This window comes from Drosophila ananassae, chromosome 3L (genome assembly GCF_017639315.1).
Source record: "Drosophila ananassae strain 14024-0371.13 chromosome 3L, ASM1763931v2, whole genome shotgun sequence".
Classification (NCBI taxonomy): Eukaryota; Metazoa; Arthropoda; class Insecta; order Diptera; family Drosophilidae; genus Drosophila; species Drosophila ananassae.
The window spans coordinates 16,007,889-16,023,956 of record NC_057929.1 but is presented as its reverse complement, the minus strand read 5'-3'; the positions used below and the strand labels follow the sequence as shown (position 1 = coordinate 16,023,956).

At 45.9% G+C, this 16,068-nt stretch overlaps 5 protein-coding genes across 9 annotated transcripts; 3 read left to right on the top strand and 2 right to left on the bottom strand.

The window, feature by feature from the left end:
- The first annotated feature begins 5 nt into the window (after window positions 1-5).
- LOC6494120 (serine protease inhibitor 42Dd) lies at window positions 6-1,303 on the top strand. The gene is made up of 2 exons (XM_032451068.2): window positions 6-1,045; window positions 1,100-1,303. The coding sequence occupies exons 1-2, from the start codon at window positions 40-42 to the stop codon at window positions 1,228-1,230; spliced, it is 1,137 nt and encodes a 378-aa protein (XP_032306959.1). The 5' UTR covers window positions 6-39; the 3' UTR covers window positions 1,231-1,303.
- On the bottom strand, window positions 1,294-5,113 carry LOC6496448 (GPI mannosyltransferase 4). Of its 5 annotated transcripts, none has more exons than XR_006507285.1 (4): window positions 5,045-5,113; window positions 4,435-4,862; window positions 2,191-4,374; window positions 1,891-2,101 (listed from the first exon to the last, which is right to left on the bottom strand). XR_006507285.1 is itself a non-coding variant. In XM_001960892.4 (3 exons), the coding sequence occupies exons 1-3, from the start codon at window positions 4,589-4,591 to the stop codon at window positions 1,372-1,374; spliced, it is 2,481 nt and encodes an 826-aa protein (XP_001960928.2). In that variant the 5' UTR covers window positions 4,592-4,843; the 3' UTR covers window positions 1,294-1,371. The 5 variants fall into 5 exon arrangements, 3 of the variants coding, with proteins under 3 accessions (XP_001960928.2, XP_014763836.1, XP_044571629.1); XR_001408779.3 differs by having other exon boundaries at window positions 2,195-4,374; XM_001960892.4 differs by lacking the exons at window positions 1,891-2,101; window positions 5,045-5,113 and adding an exon at window positions 1,294-1,765 and having other exon boundaries at window positions 2,445-4,374; window positions 4,435-4,843.
- Window positions 5,114-5,308: 195 nt separating this feature from the next.
- LOC6494121 (sodium-dependent serotonin transporter) lies at window positions 5,309-13,002 on the top strand. The gene is made up of 8 exons (XM_001960891.4): window positions 5,309-6,544; window positions 7,637-8,116; window positions 8,221-8,497; window positions 9,892-10,102; window positions 10,161-10,613; window positions 10,711-11,005; window positions 11,646-11,846; window positions 11,903-13,002. Exons 2-8 carry the CDS (start codon window positions 7,919-7,921, stop codon window positions 12,146-12,148), a joined length of 1,881 nt encoding a protein of 626 aa, XP_001960927.2. The 5' UTR covers window positions 5,309-6,544; window positions 7,637-7,918; the 3' UTR covers window positions 12,149-13,002.
- Window positions 13,003-13,063: 61 nt separating this feature from the next.
- On the bottom strand, window positions 13,064-14,653 carry LOC6496446 (26S proteasome non-ATPase regulatory subunit 7). Its single transcript, XM_001960890.4, has 2 exons — window positions 14,175-14,653; window positions 13,064-14,116 (listed from the first exon to the last, which is right to left on the bottom strand). Exons 1-2 carry the CDS (start codon window positions 14,347-14,349, stop codon window positions 13,275-13,277), a joined length of 1,017 nt encoding a protein of 338 aa, XP_001960926.3. The 5' UTR covers window positions 14,350-14,653; the 3' UTR covers window positions 13,064-13,274.
- Window positions 14,654-15,018: 365 nt separating this feature from the next.
- LOC6494122 (40S ribosomal protein S15) lies at window positions 15,019-16,018 on the top strand. The gene is made up of 5 exons (XM_001960889.4): window positions 15,019-15,041; window positions 15,135-15,197; window positions 15,348-15,436; window positions 15,500-15,722; window positions 15,835-16,018. The coding sequence occupies exons 2-5, from the start codon at window positions 15,189-15,191 to the stop codon at window positions 15,958-15,960; spliced, it is 447 nt and encodes a 148-aa protein (XP_001960925.1). The 5' UTR covers window positions 15,019-15,041; window positions 15,135-15,188; the 3' UTR covers window positions 15,961-16,018.
- The last annotated feature ends 50 nt before the right edge of the window (window positions 16,019-16,068 follow it).

Below are 16,068 nucleotides of genomic sequence, written 5' to 3'. Positions count from 1 at the left end.
AGGTAATTCTTAATATTATCTATCAGTTTTACTTTGGCCATGGCCCAGATAGTGTGCCGCATTCTGCTGCTCTGCATCTTTTTCCACCCATCTCTTCAACAGAAAAAGATTTCTTACATATCTCTGATGTCGAGGACCCTCTATTACTATAACAACATCAATATGATAGTGTGTCCTGCAGCCGTCGAGGAGATCTTGATGCAGCTCTACCTGGGAGCGTCGGGTACTTCGGAGAAAGAGCTGAAAGCCGTTTTGGGCCATACAGACGCCAACCAGACCGCCTTTATGGAGTCGTATCGAAGCTCCCAATCTCGGATCGCCGCGGACAATCCCCAATACCGTAGCATCAGTCGATTATACACAGCCAAGAGTATTAAGATTCAGCCCCAGTACCAAAAACTATCCCAGCAATTTTTCAATATCACCGCCGACAATACACTAAGTGCTCAGAATGTCAAGACTATCAACCAGTGGATATCCTCGGAAACAAATGGCAAGATCCGAGAGCTTTTAGATCCCCTGGAGTTTATGGCCGACTCGTCGAAGCTTCTATGGGTGAATGCCAACACCTTTCAAGGCAACTGGATCGGCCTAAAGGGAACCGTACAGGAGAATTTCTTTGTGCCCCTGACGGAGCGTCATGTCCCCACTTCTATGGTTATCCTCGAAGGGGACTATTCATACGTATTCCAAAAGAAACTGAATGCCTACGTGGTGATTATACCCCTGGCCAACTCCACAATGTCTTTGGCTCTGATTGTGCCCAAATCGTTTAAGGGTATTTACAAAGTGGAGGACAACATACAGCATCTGGACTTGAATGCTAGTCACGTGAAACATGTCAAGATAACAGTTCCCCGCTTCAAAATCCACTACAGCCAGGATATGACCCAAGCACTGATCGATGTCGGAGTGAGCCATATATTCACTCACGTCGATCTCGACAATCTCACGAAAACGAAGGAGAAACTCCACATCGACAGCATCTTGCAATCAACTTACATCGAGGTTAACGATAAGGGAGTGTCGGCTGGATCAACTACAGGTTTTTATATTTAAGTTTATGGTTTATCTCAGGTCTAGCATAGTTATATTTCAGATAATTTCCACATGGACAGAGCGCCTTCTAAGGCCGTCAAGATGTTGAAAGTGAATCGTCCTTTCTTGTTCGCCATTGTCAAGGATAAGAAGATTTACTTCTTTGGTCGATTCGCCGGACCCGATGCTTGAGCTTCACATCATAATAAATATTATGTACAAGCCCCTTTTAAACATTTCAAAATAAACATATTCTTCTCTTAAATTGGCGCTTTATTTAATGTCTCAAATTGTTTGGATGGGTCAAGTATTGGTGTGGCAGGAGTGTCCTGTTTACTTCTTCTTCAGGAAGGGGCTGACGACAGCGGGAGCGGCGTAGGTGGTGATGGGAGCAGTATAAGCGGGAGCGGCAGCATAGGTGGCCACCGGAGCAGTGTAGGCCGGGGCGCTGTACACCGAGGCGGTGTAAGCGGGTGCAGCAGCGGCGTAGGTCGAGTAAGCTGGAGCGGCAGCGGCATAGGTGGAGTAGGCGGGAGCAGCGGCGGCGTAGGTGGTGACGGGAGCGGTGTAGGCCACAGGAGCGGCGGCGGCATAGGTGGCGGCGTAGGCAGGAGCGGCGGAGTAGGTGGTCACCGGGGAAGCCAGGAAGCCGGCCTGGGCGGCGGCGATGCAGAGGGCCAAGCAGATGAGGAACTGCGGGAAGAGAGTAAAATCCATTAGAAATGTTCTAATATCCTGAATATCAGGCTGATGTACCCACCTTCATGTTGAATTGGTTTGGTTGTTTGGGTTGGTTGGTTCGTCAGTGACTGATGCTGTTTCCAAATTGGCTTGGCCATTTTATAGGCCAATTGTTGCCACCGATTGCCAAACAAGTTTCCGGCTTAGGCAGCCCAAATACAAAATCCAAATTAGAACACAATTGCGTCCGCAACGAGATTTCTGCCCGGTAACGTTCAATGAACGCGGATGCCGCGCCTCAGATGTTTGTCGGGTATTACCGGCCAACACCGTGTCAAATGGATTACTCTCTGCCAGCATTCCCTTCGATCGACGGCGACACCTGAAACGGACAGAGAACCGATGTTACTATTCTGATTACCGATTGTTTGCTGAAACCTAAGTGATTTTTGCGTGGGCGATTTTAATTACCTACCCCTTTAGTGGGATTTCCTTTCCGCCTGCCAATCCATTATTGTCCTAAATTATTTATGTCATATAGACCCGAGAATTTGTCAAAACTTAAGGTACAATTATGCATAGTTATTTGCTAATGACTAGGAGTATTCATAAAGTAAAGTTTGTGCAGGAATGTCACAAGACTAGAGTTGAAATTAGACCGAAAATTAATATTAGCCTACAACTTTGGTTCAAGGCACTTTGAATTAGTGTATGGCCAGTCCTACGCCGGAGTTTCTGGCAGGGCGGCTGTCTTTGGTTCCACTGACCGCGGTTTCTTGCGCCGCACATCGATCTCGTAGAGCGCCAGCCCAAGTTGATGGACGAAAGAGCTGAACTGCTTTGTAAGATAGGAGACACTGAAGGACGGCGGCTGCTCCACGGCGCAGGTCCCTCGAAGATCGTCGTCCGTCCAGTGGGGAGCATCCAAGTCACAGGGATGCCTTCCCTGCAGGCGGGGAAACGCCTCCGTTGATAGGTGCGGATAGAAGATGTTGAGTAGCTCGAAATTCAGGTAACTGCTAGCATTGGAGCGCTCCAGCGCCTCGTGGAGCTCGCCACTGAGAGACGCAGGAATGGCCAAGTACAGCTTATAGCGCAGACGATTGGGACCCGACAACTTCACTTCGCAGTTGCCACTGATAAGTTTCACCTTTTGCATCAGAAAATCCAAGGAAAGGCCCCCGTATTCGTACAAATAGAAATCCCGCTGTCGGCGATAACGCTGGTGGGTCTGCATGTTGAAGTGCAGCACCCGGGAGCTCGGAATGTTGACCAAGTGCAAGGGCAAGCTGTACATGTGCGAGGTCATCAGGTGGATGTGCGTGGCCGCCGGCTTTGTGGCCACCACATGCGACATATCCACAGCTAGAGGATAAAGCCCCGCTTGGTGGATGAAGCCGAAGAAGAGGGTCAGCGCCACATTGCTCACGTACCAGATCTTTAGCAGATACGGGGCAGAGGCCTTGCTCGAGAGGATTACATCGTAAAAGCGGCGCAGCAGCGGGTGTTCCTTTTGGAATGGATACTTGGCGCTGAAACCGGTCACCAGTTTAGGAGCGTGAAGCAGCAGCAGTGGAAGCGTCACGGGCAGTAAAAAGCGAGGTTCCTGGTGATTGATCAGCGACAGAAAGAAAAGCGGCACGAATATGGCACCGGACATAAGAGACACTATGCTCTGGAAGCGGGGCAGCACTTGATACTCTGCCTGGAAGAAGCGCAGGAGGAGCTGGGCAAAGGCTCCCAGCGATGCCAAGGCTAGGACATTAAAAAGCAATGGCATGTTCACCATTAAATGCACATAGCACGGATGCACTCCATGACTGGCCGTCTGTGCAGAGTCCAGATTCGCTTTGATGAAGTTCCATGGCGTAAACACAAAGTTGTCAATGGTCAGATGCATCATGTGGAGTTCTCCTACAGTAAGGTGCTGGTAATACAAAGAATCACAGAAGATGAACACAATGAGAGCCGGAAGGGAACACAGGCAGAAGAGTGCGATGCGAAGATTGAAGTCCCGAAACGTAACGCTCCGAGTTCCCATGCCACGCAGTAGCCAGAAGAAAACCATTGGTGCTCCGAAAAGCAGGAATGTCGGACGATTAAATACGCCGGCCACACATATCGTTGACATGGCCAGGAGGTGCTGCAGATTGTGAGCCGGCAGAGCGTTCTTTAACTTCCAAATGCGTACACGTTCGCTGATGGATTCCGCCTTTTCGTATTTCTCCTCGAGGAACTCCTTTTTGTAAACCACCGTATTAGTGCGCAGCATGCACTCGGCCACCAGACAGAGAAGCCAGGAGCACATGGCCATCTCGAGGCTGTTGGAGAAGGTGCGTGTTCCGAAGACAAGCAACACCCAGGAGCTGCCCAGCGCCAGTAGCCGGATCTCGAAGCGCATCCCATAAAGCCGGCAAATACGATACAAGCACCAATCATTGCTGTACGAGATCAGGGTGTAGATAATCCGCGGAAACACTACATAGGCATAAGTGCCGAGTATATCGATGTTCCACCAGGTGCGAAGGTAGATGGCAATGAACTCGTAGAAACTCCAGGGCACTCGAAGCAACGCGAAAGGCAGAGTGATGCTTCTCACCGGCATCGAGTTGTTGAATTCCCAGGTCCTAGTGTGCTCCAGCCGAAAGTGGTCACCTGTTGGCAGACACATTTGATTAAGATGAGGGAATTCCTTAAGGCATCACGGATTCTCACCTGTCATTACCTCTACGCTTTGGAAAAACTCATCAGGATGCACATATCCCAGTTGGGGCACAAAAACAAGGACAAACCTTAAGACTGCAAAGCAAAAATACGTGCTCAGGTGGCGGTCGCCAGGAGCTCGGTTCTTCCAGATCTTGGTAAGCCGCATTTTTAGGCGTTAACTCCCGAAAACACCTGCAATTTTTGTTTTGTGATAAGAATTTTTGTTTTGGCTGGAGATTGCAATTAGTATGACTGTGACGCGGCTTTGGCGATAAGTTCCACTACAGCAGCTGGTCACACTGTTATCGTTACAGTTTGAGGGTCAGTCATGTTTGCGCCAAAAGTTTTAGAGTAATTGAGTATTTGAATGTTAGTTCTAATCAAAATTAGAGTTTAAACAAGTTTTTCCTTTTAAATGGTTATTTGCAACTCTTTTTCTGCAAATATACATAATATTAATAATGGATATTTGGATTAGTAATTAAATATAATAGCTTTTTAACAAACTTTATAAAAAAGACTAATGATCTGTAAACATTTTTTTCTGTTGTCTTAGGTTACGTATTTCAGTAATAATAATAAATTATTTTATAATAAATTAATGTATCTAGTATACAACCACTTTCCCGGAATGGCCTTTCCGCCTCCACTTGCCACCACCTGATCCGACCCATTCAGATTTGTCTCACCTACGTTTAGATTGCATTCAAGCCGATGACGTAGTTTGCGGCGCTGGCTAGGAAATTCGATATTGAATTACAGTTATATAAGCCCAGTTTTGTGGCAAAATAGTTCAGGAACGCACACACGACGCGGCTGCCATGATCCGCGGCTGCTGCTGGCGTCTGTGGTTGCGGTGGCTGATTGGATGGATGGATGGGTTGCTGGTGGATGAGTGGGCCACTGGATGAGAGGATGAGTGGGCTTCCAGTGTGGAAGTACGTCTCAATGGTCGTTGACAGACAGAGCGTCTAAGCTCGACCCACGCTAAGCTCCTTTCAACATCAAGCCAGATCACCTACCCCAACCGCATCGAACGTGACTCACGGTCTCTCGGTCGACTCCTCCGGATTCCGCCCCCGATCCGCGAAATCAAGTGCCAATGCCGAGATTCGCAATTACGCTGATTTAGCCACTTGACAGTCTCAGTCTCAGTCCGATGGGCGCGCAATACTCGCTATCTTCGCGCTCAATAATTAGCAAATAAATAAATGAAATACCAGACCTGTGCATAAATAAAACAAGCTTTTAATTATTCTCAAGAAACTCGAGCACCCACCACTCCTCAAATTGCAAACAAACGAAAGTGTGAAAAGTCTGATAGCGGCAATCAAAATGAAATTCAACTGAATCAACTATCTCCATAGTTGGCCATAAACACTCATCCGCCCCAGACTACCTCCTGGCCGGTTCTTGGAAACAGAAGCCAACGATTATTCAACGAGTTTAAAGCAGTTTGAATAAGAAAGTAATTGCAAATCGGTGAAAAACGTAATTCAAAAGTTCGAAACTGTTACAACATTTTAATCGTCGTATCGTTTCATTAACTTTCCAATTCCAACATGGGACATCCGTTCTTTCTTCAATTATCCATTCCAACTCGAAAGTGAATTAGTGAAACAAAACTTTTGCTCTTGTCAGTCCAGTCCAGTAATGTGGCAGCCATTTAACAAGGCATACTAGGCGCACTTAATGGGCCACGCCCCCAACACCCACAGCGCCCACTTGTGGTGGCAGGGGACGTTCAATCAACTTCGATGAGCAACAGTTTGCTGCAATTTAAGTTACACTTTGCCACCTGTCGTCGTCCGGAAGCCCACTTCTGCGGGCTGAAAGCGCCAACCCCAAAGAGACACATCGAACCGAAAAGGGACTCGGATGCGTTCGTCCTGCCGACGACCTAATGGCGCCCGCCTGCGCAGCGAACGTATAAAAGGAGGACTCCGGCCGGAGGATGCATCAGTTGGCCCAGCGGAGCGGCGCGCGTCTCTCAAATCGGAAACCAAAAAGTACCAAAATAATTCCAGTGCCATGGATAAAGTGAAAAGTGTTTAATTTCAATTTAAAAACTCTCCTTTTATTTTTGGTGCTGTGGAAACTAAAGATTTTTCCTAAAAATGTAAGTGAAAAGTTTAAGATTTATTTTATATTAAAAATTTAAAGATTCTCTGATATTTTAAAAAAACATTTTTTGAATTCATAGATTTTTAAAACTATGCCCCATTTCATATCAAAAGTTTATTGCCTGATTCTTAAATCCATTTCTTAAAATCCATATCTCAGAAGTATTTAAAGCTCAAAAGAATGTGTAATTTTTTAATATATTTTGTATAGCATTTGTTGAAGATTATTTTTTGTGGTCCTCCTATCTCCTAACTGTCTTTTGATTGTTTTGAGTTTCGGCTTCTTGGCCTCTATTTTTGGCACTTGTCTTATCAAAAATTTCCCATTTGGGAATTCCATCTGTCGCCGTCCGTCGGCACATTTGTATCTGCAACTTTCTTTATCTCTTGGCCTGGTGGCTTCGCGTGTGGGCCACAATTAAATGGTAATTAAAAAGTCAACAGGGGGAGTGTGGAGGAGGGCCATGCCGCGGAAGATCAAGGCTGCAATTGTTTTTTATTTCTCCAGCAGATTGTTAATTCATTAAGCTAAGTACTCTCGTTCAGCATTTAAGATAAAATATGACTAAACGATAAACATTAAACACCTTGAATTAAGAACAATGGAAAACGAATTTATTTCACGACATTGGCATTGAACAGTTTCCAGAGGCCAGCTTGAAAGCAATAGATTACAGGACTTTAAAGGACACCGTGGGTGTTCCACACATTCAGTGGTCAGGGACGCTGGCAGGCTTTGGCACAAATGTTTACAGAGAAAATAAAGTATTTAAATTAAAGATAGTAGTTTTAAAAATATAAATTTATTATGCAATCCTTCAAGGAACGTATTCTTTATTTTTAAGCTATATTTTAAACAAAAGAGGTCCTTTTATACATCAAATTGTAGTTTTAAAATGGACTAAGTAAAAAAATTACAATATTCATTCATTTCTTTGGATGTATTTAAAAGATTTGTGTTAATTTGAATACTCCCCTTGTGGTAGGGATTGTAAAATGCAACAGAGACTGGCCATCACTGGCCAACTGAATAAATAGCCATAATTAGCCATGCGCCATTAAATCTGATTTCGTTTGTTTATTTCCAGTTATTGGCCAATTCATTCAAACAGTCCAGCATGTGAAAAGCCGTGGGAAAAATGCAATTTTCAGGAAAACAGCGCTAAAAGGGCCGGAAAAGTGAGAGGAAATTTCGGAAAGGATTGTCAGAGGTGCTGTCGCAAAACGTGTGATTTCTCACCTTCTGGCCCACACAGATCGAGTGCAGATTTCGACTGGCTAAGCTCGTGCCGCGATCGGCGTATACTGCCACGCCCCCCGGCGCAGCTCCCTCGCCACCGCCCGCGTCACGCCCTCCGACTCGCTGCAGCATGGATCGCAGCGGGAGTGCCAACAATGGCTCTGAGCTAGGTGGCTCCGCATCCACGACGTTTCGTGCAAACACGGCTCCCTGGAGCAATGACAAGGAGTCGCCGAACAACGAGGATGATTCGAACGAGGACGATGGGGATACTGCCACGCCCGCAAAAGTCACGGATCCTTTGGCTCCACGATTGGCCAATAATGAGGTAAGTCTTGCCTTAAGAATCCTGTAACTATTGCCCCCAGAATATAGTATAAGTATCCTATTATATTTCCCTAAAATCCTTGATCATTTTCTCCATGATTTCAGCGCATTTTGGTTGTCTCTGTAACCGAAAGGACTCGAGAAACTTGGGGTCAGAAGGCCGAATTTCTGCTGGCCGTGATTGGCTTTGCCGTTGACCTGGGAAATGTTTGGAGATTTCCCTACATCTGCTACCAGAACGGCGGCGGGGCCTTTCTGGTGCCCTACTGCGTGTTCCTCATCTTTGGAGGTCTGCCTCTCTTCTATATGGAACTGGCTCTGGGTCAGTTCCATCGATGCGGATGCCTCAGCATCTGGAAGCGTATCTGTCCGGCGCTGAAAGGTGAGTGGAAAAACGAATAAACAACCAGCTTACGAGCTTTAAAAAAATGATTTGCAAATAAAAATTTACAATATAAAGCTGCCGCGGGCGGCCAAATACGATGCGAGATTAAATGGCAATTTAAATGAATTACAAATATAGCAGGTATATGTTATTTATTGTGGATAAAAAAGAGATTGCATATTGGAATCTATGGAAGCATTCAATATTTGCACACACACCGGAGCCTTTTCGCCCAAGGGGGCACCCTGAAATGTTGTAATGAGAAATTAAGTATACGCATGGGGGACATGCGATGCTACGCGATGTGATGCGATGGCTTTGCAAAATCTCATGTTGTTGATGTCTGATATTTCACGCTCTGGTAAGCAATATTGTCTCAGCCAGATCCTGTGGCCGCCCGCACTTGTTGGAGCAAAGTTGCTGCTTTGTTTTTTTTTTATATTCTTTTCATTTTATCATTTTGGGGGGTAAGGCACACACAGACACAAAATTAGGGACATGGGAAGTTGCTATTGTGTGGTTGGGACATTATCAGGCATTCAAACGGATAAGAAGTCGCCAGATTTGTTGCAACAATTAACGAGGCATTCAAGCGGAACGCACAAGGCCCAAATCAGAGCCTGCCATCCATCCGGGCTTAAAGTCCTAATTAAATTGTCCTCAAATTGATTTACACACCATGGAGAGCCATGAAGAGCCATGAAAAGTCAGTCCCAGCGGCAGGACCAGAAGCAACAGCTATAGAAAGGATCTACTGATGGGGAAGTCCTATTCAAAGTTTTGCGTATCGAGTTGATAATTTCATTAGATGACAAACAAAAATGTATGGCTCTAGCAACTTTGCAGCTCGTTTTAAGCCGGGTCAAAACTTTTGCCATCTCACTTGTCTAGGCCAAGTCATTTGGCCTCCATTTCCCTCCACTTCCCGCCGTTAAGAGCTCCGTCTTTTGAGTCGAAAAGCAAACAGCACTTTGTGGCAGGCATGGCAAGTCGTCATTTGCTCAACAAGTGTTTGCTTTGGCGAACCTTTTGTCGAGCGATTCAAATGAAAAGGAGCAGAGCAGGAAACTTAAAGGAGCCTGGCAAGCCAAATCACGTGACGTGTCTTATTGGCCTCATAAGCAAACGGGCAGTAAAAGGAAGTCCCCCTGGCTTGCACAAAAGCTGAAACCAGCAAATTGTCACGCGGGAATATTCCGATTGCTTTTCTGATTCTCCTTTCCACAGGTTTTCAATCAGAAATATTGGGAAAATAAGTCCCAGGTCGGATTGTGATGGCTTTTAAGTGCAACCTGTTGATTTGAACGGCTTGGCAGAGCGATTAAGTTAATGAATAACGAACATGATTTCCTGGAAGAAGTTATTCAAATGAAATGGTATTCCGATTTCAGGTGTCGGATATGCAATCTGCCTAATTGACATCTATATGGGCATGTACTACAACACGATTATTGGATGGGCGGTGTACTATCTCTTCGCCTCGTTCACCTCCCAGCTGCCATGGACGTCCTGCGATAATCCCTGGAATACGGCCAACTGTATGCCCGTAACAAGTGAGAACTTCACCGAACTGGCCACCTCGCCAGCCAAAGAGTTTTTCGAGTGAGTCCTCCTTTCGATATCCTTTAAGATATGTGTGTTTCATTTATTTCTTTCGCAGGCGGAAGGTATTGGAGAGCTACAAGGGCAATGGCCTGGATTTTATGGGTCCTGTGAAGCCCACCTTGGCACTTTGTGTCTTTGGGGTGTTTGTCCTGGTTTATTTTTCGCTTTGGAAGGGCGTCCGAAGTGCTGGAAAAGTTGTTTGGGTGACAGCCCTGGCTCCATATGTGGTGCTGATTATTCTTTTGGTGCGGGGAGTCACTCTGCCCGGTGCCGATGAGGGTATCAAGTATTACCTAACCCCGGAGTGGCACAAGCTGAAGAACTCCAAGGTGTGGATCGACGCAGCATCACAGATTTTCTTCTCCCTGGGTCCTGGCTTTGGAACCCTACTGGCCCTGTCCAGTTACAACAAATTTAACAACAATTGTTATCGAGATGCTCTAATCACCAGCAGCATCAATTGCCTGACCAGTTTTCTGGCTGGGTTTGTAATATTTTCAGTTTTGGGGTGAGTTCTTCCTTTCAACTACAAATACTTAGTTTTATCCTTAAATTATTCTGATTTTCATACCTCCGATATATATATGTTCTTCTCCTTCCTTTAGATACATGGCCTATGTCCAAAAGACCTCCATCGACAAGGTGGGTCTAGAAGGTCCTGGCCTGGTGTTCATTGTCTATCCGGAGGCCATTGCCACAATGAGTGGCTCGGTCTTTTGGAGCATCATATTCTTCCTGATGCTCATTACTCTGGGATTGGACAGCACATTCGGAGGACTGGAGGCCATGATAACGGCACTATGCGATGAATATCCTCGAGTGATTGGTCGCCGGCGTGAACTATTCGTCCTTCTGCTGCTGGCCTTCATCTTCCTTTGTGCCCTGCCGACGATGACTTATGTGAGTATATGGGGGGAATTTCAGGACTGCGATTCGGTTAATTAACCCCCCAAGTGTGGCTAATACATATGTATGCCCGGTACGTCCAAGTGGCCCATTTAACGCACCATCGTGCCCAGATAGGAGGCCCCCAATCGCCTGTTTAAATATGCCAACTAGGACTCGATGGATTGCCGTGTTAAGTGCTTTTTATCGTTCGCCAGTTAATCTCCTCCACACATTCGCTTAACTTTTCCAACCCATCCTTTCTTGCATTTTTATCACCTGTCAAGAGCAATGGGCTTGTTTGCCCTCACCTGGCCAAACAACCACCTCCCCAGCTAGCTAGGTAGCTCCAGCTCCTGCTCCTGTTGCTCAAACAGTGTCTAAACACTTCAAGGCGTCCAGTTCGTTCCACCTCCTGCCACTTTATCTGATTACATTTGAAATTGTAATTTGCCGCCTTCTTTATTTCTGCCTGTCTTAGCCACTTCCAAGTGACCCGTATCGGTCAAGGGATCAAGTCATTCAATAACTCAGCCCGCAGCCATTAATCAGTGTCGCTTTTATTCGAATCTTTTCAATATGATGGATAATTAAATTTCCCTTTCTAACTTAAGCAGATTTTAAATTTTGAATAATAATTAAAATATCCTTGTAGGGTGGAGTGGTGCTGGTTAACTTCCTGAATGTCTACGGACCGGGATTGGCCATACTTTTTGTGGTCTTTGTTGAGGCCGCCGGAGTTTTTTGGTTTTACGGAGTGGATCGCTTCAGTGCGGATGTAGAACAGATGCTGGGAGCTAAGCCGGGAATATTCTGGCGCATATGCTGGACATACATCAGTCCCGTGTTCCTGCTGGTAAGTAAACTAAGGAATATTTTAAGGAAAAAGACTATTATAATCTTTTATTTTAGACCATTTTTATATTCTCCATACTGGGATATAAGGAGATGCTTGGTGAGGAGTTCTACTACCCAGACTGGAGCTTCCAGGTGGGATGGGCGGTCACCTGCTCCTCGGTGCTGTGCATCCCCATGTACATCATCTACAAGGTGTTCTTCGCTTCCAAGGGCGGTTGCCGGCAGCGGCTAGTCGAGTCCTTCAAACCGGACGATAGCTGCGGCTCGGTGGTGCCCGGCCAGCAGGGCACTTCGGTGTGACATGACCAAGGGGTCCACCTCAACATTCGCACCAGCTGCACCACCATTAAGATCTACAATCTGCGGTGCAACAGCAGCAGCCACAGCTTGTCACCAACAACCTCAGGGGCTTTCGAAACGAGGAGCTACCACGCCTTCAACCACACAAAAAATCTCAACCAGAGCTGCCCCCAACCGGATCCGATCCGGACTCAGTATCAGTATCAGCATCAGCAACAGTACGAGTATGGGAATCAGCCCCAGAATCGGATCAGCCACGATATTATTAGTAATAGTCTTAGGCAGTCGCATAGCCATAGTATGAGTCTCTGCTCGGTGCAGAGCAATCCCATGACGAGCATGAGGACGCCACTTTCTGCCGAGGACAATAACTGCTCCCTGCTCAAGTTTCCCCTGGCCAGCGAGTGGCTAGTCTAAACGCCCACAAACACACACTGCTTAGCTCGGGGGTCCTGTAAAGCAGCCATTTTACAGGACTCCCAGGGCTTCGGTCAGTAAGTTGGGAAATGATGAATCGAGTAACTCAACGTTTAATCTTGTTTGATTGCTTTTTGAAGCTCATAGTGAGCCTAAGTATTGTAGTTGTCCAGAAATAGTAGAAACTCTAGCCCTAGTTCGTAAGCGTTAACTAGCTCAGCTGTAAGTAAAAAGAGAACTTTGGTAAAATGCTTTCTAAACAAATATCTGCTCTAAGATAGAGAACCCTGTACAATGCATTACTCACACATGTTTCTGGCGCAGGAGAGGCAATCGTAGGACAGCCACTTACATTGTTTCTCCACCGTGATTGTTGATTTTGTTTCTTTTAAATATAATTTCGGTTATACGAAATAAGAAAGAATGGATGTACTTTTTTGGGAGTGCTAATGGGTAGTCGCCAGACTTCAGGACAATTTAATTAAAACAGCAAACAGATACTTGATATTATTTAATTTTTAATTACATAAACTTTCCGGTAGTTAGTTGTTACGCGTAGCTGGCGAAATAATAAACAGGGAGCATACATTTAAAGGATTTTGTGGAAACGATGAAGGTGCAGGGATGATGGGTGAACTCGATGAGGCATTTAATCCTGCGGCGCCTGCTTCCTTCGCTTGCGACGGGGCTTGCGCTTCTTCTTTCGTTCCTATTTACGCGACCCCTTACCGGCCTCTTCCTTGCCCTTGTCGGCCTTCTCTTCGGACTTCTTGCCATCCTTGTCCTTGGTTTCCTTGTTGTCCTTATCTTTGCTCTCCTTGTTCTTCTCCTTGGAGTCCTTGCTGTCGCTCTTGCCCTCCTCGGCGTCGCGATTCGCCAGCTTGTTGTTTATAAGATTGTGGAGAGCGATGATCGACCGCACCATGGAGGCCAGGTAGACGACCAGCATCTGATCGTTCGTCTTCACGTACATGGTGCCCGTGAACTGGTCGTTGGTGATGTCCGGCAGAAGGTTGAAAATGTCCTGCAGCTGGTACACGATCTGGTGGTTGATGGGCATCTTGCCATCGCCGACGCGCTGCAGATACTGCTTGATGTCGCGCAGTTGAGCATTCAGTCCTTTGAGGCCCATCAGCTGGTTGGTGATTTTCTGCGACAGGCTTCCCACCGTCGTGTCCTTGATATCGCGCAGGAGATGTTCGACACCCACTTCCTCCGCCTCCTCCGCTCCGATCTCGCTAGGTACATGCTCGAAGGTCTTGCTGGTGGGCGAGCCATCGTCGTGAACTTCCTCCACTGAGATGTACGCCTCTGTGGGCAGGCCCAAGTCCTTGGGCTTCGCATCTATGATGACCAGCACGGAGTTGGGACAGTAGCGGCGGATGAGCTCGTTGATAGCAATGTCGTTCTGGTGCAATTTGGGGCCGGTGTGATACCATCCCACAACGCGCTCCCTGGCGTTGACCTTCTTAAACATGCCGTACATGTTTTCTAGGTAATCGTGGTCCAGGAACCACACCGACTTGTCCTTGTCGTCTTCGTCGAAGGGGACTTAATGAAAAAGAGGTCATAAGTCAACAAATTCTATGCTCTTGTAACCGTTACTAACCTGCAAAACTGTTCGACACATCAAGGACTCCTTTGGAGCGCCAGCACCCAAGGAGGACGCCCACGACGCGCTTCTGGTTGCCGATCTTGCCCATGCGATTGAAGTGATCCACCACGGACAGCAGCACCAGCGGATGCACTATCACTTTGTTTACGCTCACCTCCGACGACGGCATCTTTGTTGTTTGCTGTTTTTCTGTTCTCGGTCTGGGATTTGCTTAGTCAAAGCGCCGCTTGCTGGTTGCCAGGTTATATTTGTTTCCTGATCAGCGATCTAGCTATTTTCACAGCTCTTGGCGAAATTTGTTGCGTTTTGCGGCAAAATATGAGATCCCCAAAATGACAAGCAGAAACTTCTTCTTCTTCCTGCTAGGCAGTCACACAGAGCCCCAAAGTGCTGAAAATTTTTCAAAAAGTGTTGGAAAACAGAAAAATGTAGCTTGAATCAGAGCTGTTTACTTTTTAGTTAAAAATATGGCATATTTGTAATAAAAATTAATGACAAATCAAGTAATATAGAACTTATAACAAGATTGGAAATTTTTTATCTTTACTTGAAAAGGTAATGTTATTATGCGAATTTAAACGGCTTGGTTAAGTATTGTATTAATTTAAATATTTTGATTTCAAATTACGATAATTTTTTTTTTTTCGAAATATAAATAAAATAATTATATGTTAATAAAATAAACATATGGCATTTATTAATAAAATATTAAACAGCAAAACAAAAATAACCATAGCTGATTAGTGTTGCCAACTATCGTGTTATAGTGTTACCAGCATTTGAAATGGAAGCCCTGGTTTTCGCGATTGCTCGCCTAACAACAATCTGGTCTCTTTCTTTTTAACCTCTCGTTTCGGCAAGGCAAGTACTCCCCACGTGGCTTTGTGCACAATTTTCGCATTTTTTACTATTTTTAAGTGTGTTTTAACTAATTGGATTGTTTTTTTCAATTAGATCCGACTTGGAGTTTAACGCGGAAGTCGCCACATCCAAAAAACCTACATTAAAATGGCCGATGTAATTATACTTCCGATCCCAGATAACATTTGGCATCCGTGCGGGGATTTGCCAAAATGCAATACAAACTGCCTAATGCACGCCTTCCAAGTGTTATTTGTGAGTTCCTAATGGGATAGATAACTAATACCGGTTATTTTCAACTTGCAGCAAGTCGATGAAAATCTGAAGAAGAAGCGTACCTTCAAGAAGTTCACCTACCGTGGTGTGGACTTGGACCAGCTTCTGGACATGCCCAAGTGAGTTTGATTAACAATATGCTTTAAACGCTTTCTTAACATGCGGTTTCCTATCACAAATAGCAACCAGCTGGTTGAGCTGATGCACAGCCGTGCCCGCAGGCGTTTCTCCCGCGGCCTGAAGCGCAAGCCAATGGCTCTGATCAAGAAGCTGCGCAAGGCCAAGAAGGAGGCTCCCCCAAATGAGAAGCCCGAGATCGTGAAGACCCATCTTAGGAACATGATCATCGTCCCCGAGATGACCGGCTCCATCATTGGCGTCTACAACGGCAAGGACTTCGGACAGGTGAGTGCGGTGTCATTTTTGGAACTATGGATGGCTTTTCCCCATTAGAAAACATCCTAGTCTTGGAGAAACCTTTAACAAAACAATAACAAACATTATCTTCACTCCACAGGTGGAGGTCAAGCCCGAGATGATCGGTCACTACCTGGGCGAGTTCGCCCTGACCTACAAGCCCGTCAAGCACGGTCGTCCCGGTATTGGTGCCACCCACAGCTCCCGTTTTATTCCTCTGAAGTGAGCGCTGCTCATATTTTGGGATTTTGATGCGTAATAAATGAAACGTACTTTTATAAGAACTTTGTCGCGTTTCTTTATATTGCGATGATCTGCCCGAACCAAGAAAAGT

Excerpts from the sequence above, each read along its gene's own strand:
- LOC6494120 (XM_032451068.2), top strand. The coding sequence starts at position 40 with ATGGCCCAGATAGTGTGCCGCATTCTGCTGCTCTGCATCTTTTTCCAC. Across the intron at positions 1,046-1,099 it reads GTCGGCTGGATCAACTACAG|ATAATTTCCACATGGACAGA; the intron begins GTTTTTATATTT and ends GTTATATTTCAG.
- LOC6496448 (XM_001960892.4), bottom strand. The coding sequence starts at position 4,591 with ATGCGGCTTACCAAGATCTGGAAGAACCGAGCTCCTGGCGACCGCCAC. Across the intron at positions 4,375-4,434 it reads AAGCGTAGAGGTAATGACAG|GTGACCACTTTCGGCTGGAG; the intron begins GTGAGAATCCGT and ends GTCTGCCAACAG. Across the intron at positions 1,766-2,444 it reads GCCCTGCCAGAAACTCCGGC|AACATTTCTAATGGATTTTA; the intron begins GTAGGACTGGCC and ends TCAGGATATTAG.
- LOC6494121 (XM_001960891.4), top strand. The coding sequence starts at position 7,919 with ATGGATCGCAGCGGGAGTGCCAACAATGGCTCTGAGCTAGGTGGCTCC. Across the intron at positions 8,498-9,891 it reads TATCTGTCCGGCGCTGAAAG|GTGTCGGATATGCAATCTGC; the intron begins GTGAGTGGAAAA and ends TTCCGATTTCAG. Across the intron at positions 10,614-10,710 it reads GTAATATTTTCAGTTTTGGG|ATACATGGCCTATGTCCAAA; the intron begins GTGAGTTCTTCC and ends TCCTTCCTTTAG.
- LOC6496446 (XM_001960890.4), bottom strand. The coding sequence starts at position 14,349 with ATGCCGTCGTCGGAGGTGAGCGTAAACAAAGTGATAGTGCATCCGCTG. Across the intron at positions 14,117-14,174 it reads TGTGTCGAACAGTTTTGCAG|TCCCCTTCGACGAAGACGAC; the intron begins GTTAGTAACGGT and ends TTTTTCATTAAG.
- LOC6494122 (XM_001960889.4), top strand. Across the intron at positions 15,437-15,499 it reads CAGCTTCTGGACATGCCCAA|CAACCAGCTGGTTGAGCTGA; the intron begins GTGAGTTTGATT and ends TATCACAAATAG. Across the intron at positions 15,723-15,834 it reads ACGGCAAGGACTTCGGACAG|GTGGAGGTCAAGCCCGAGAT; the intron begins GTGAGTGCGGTG and ends TTCACTCCACAG.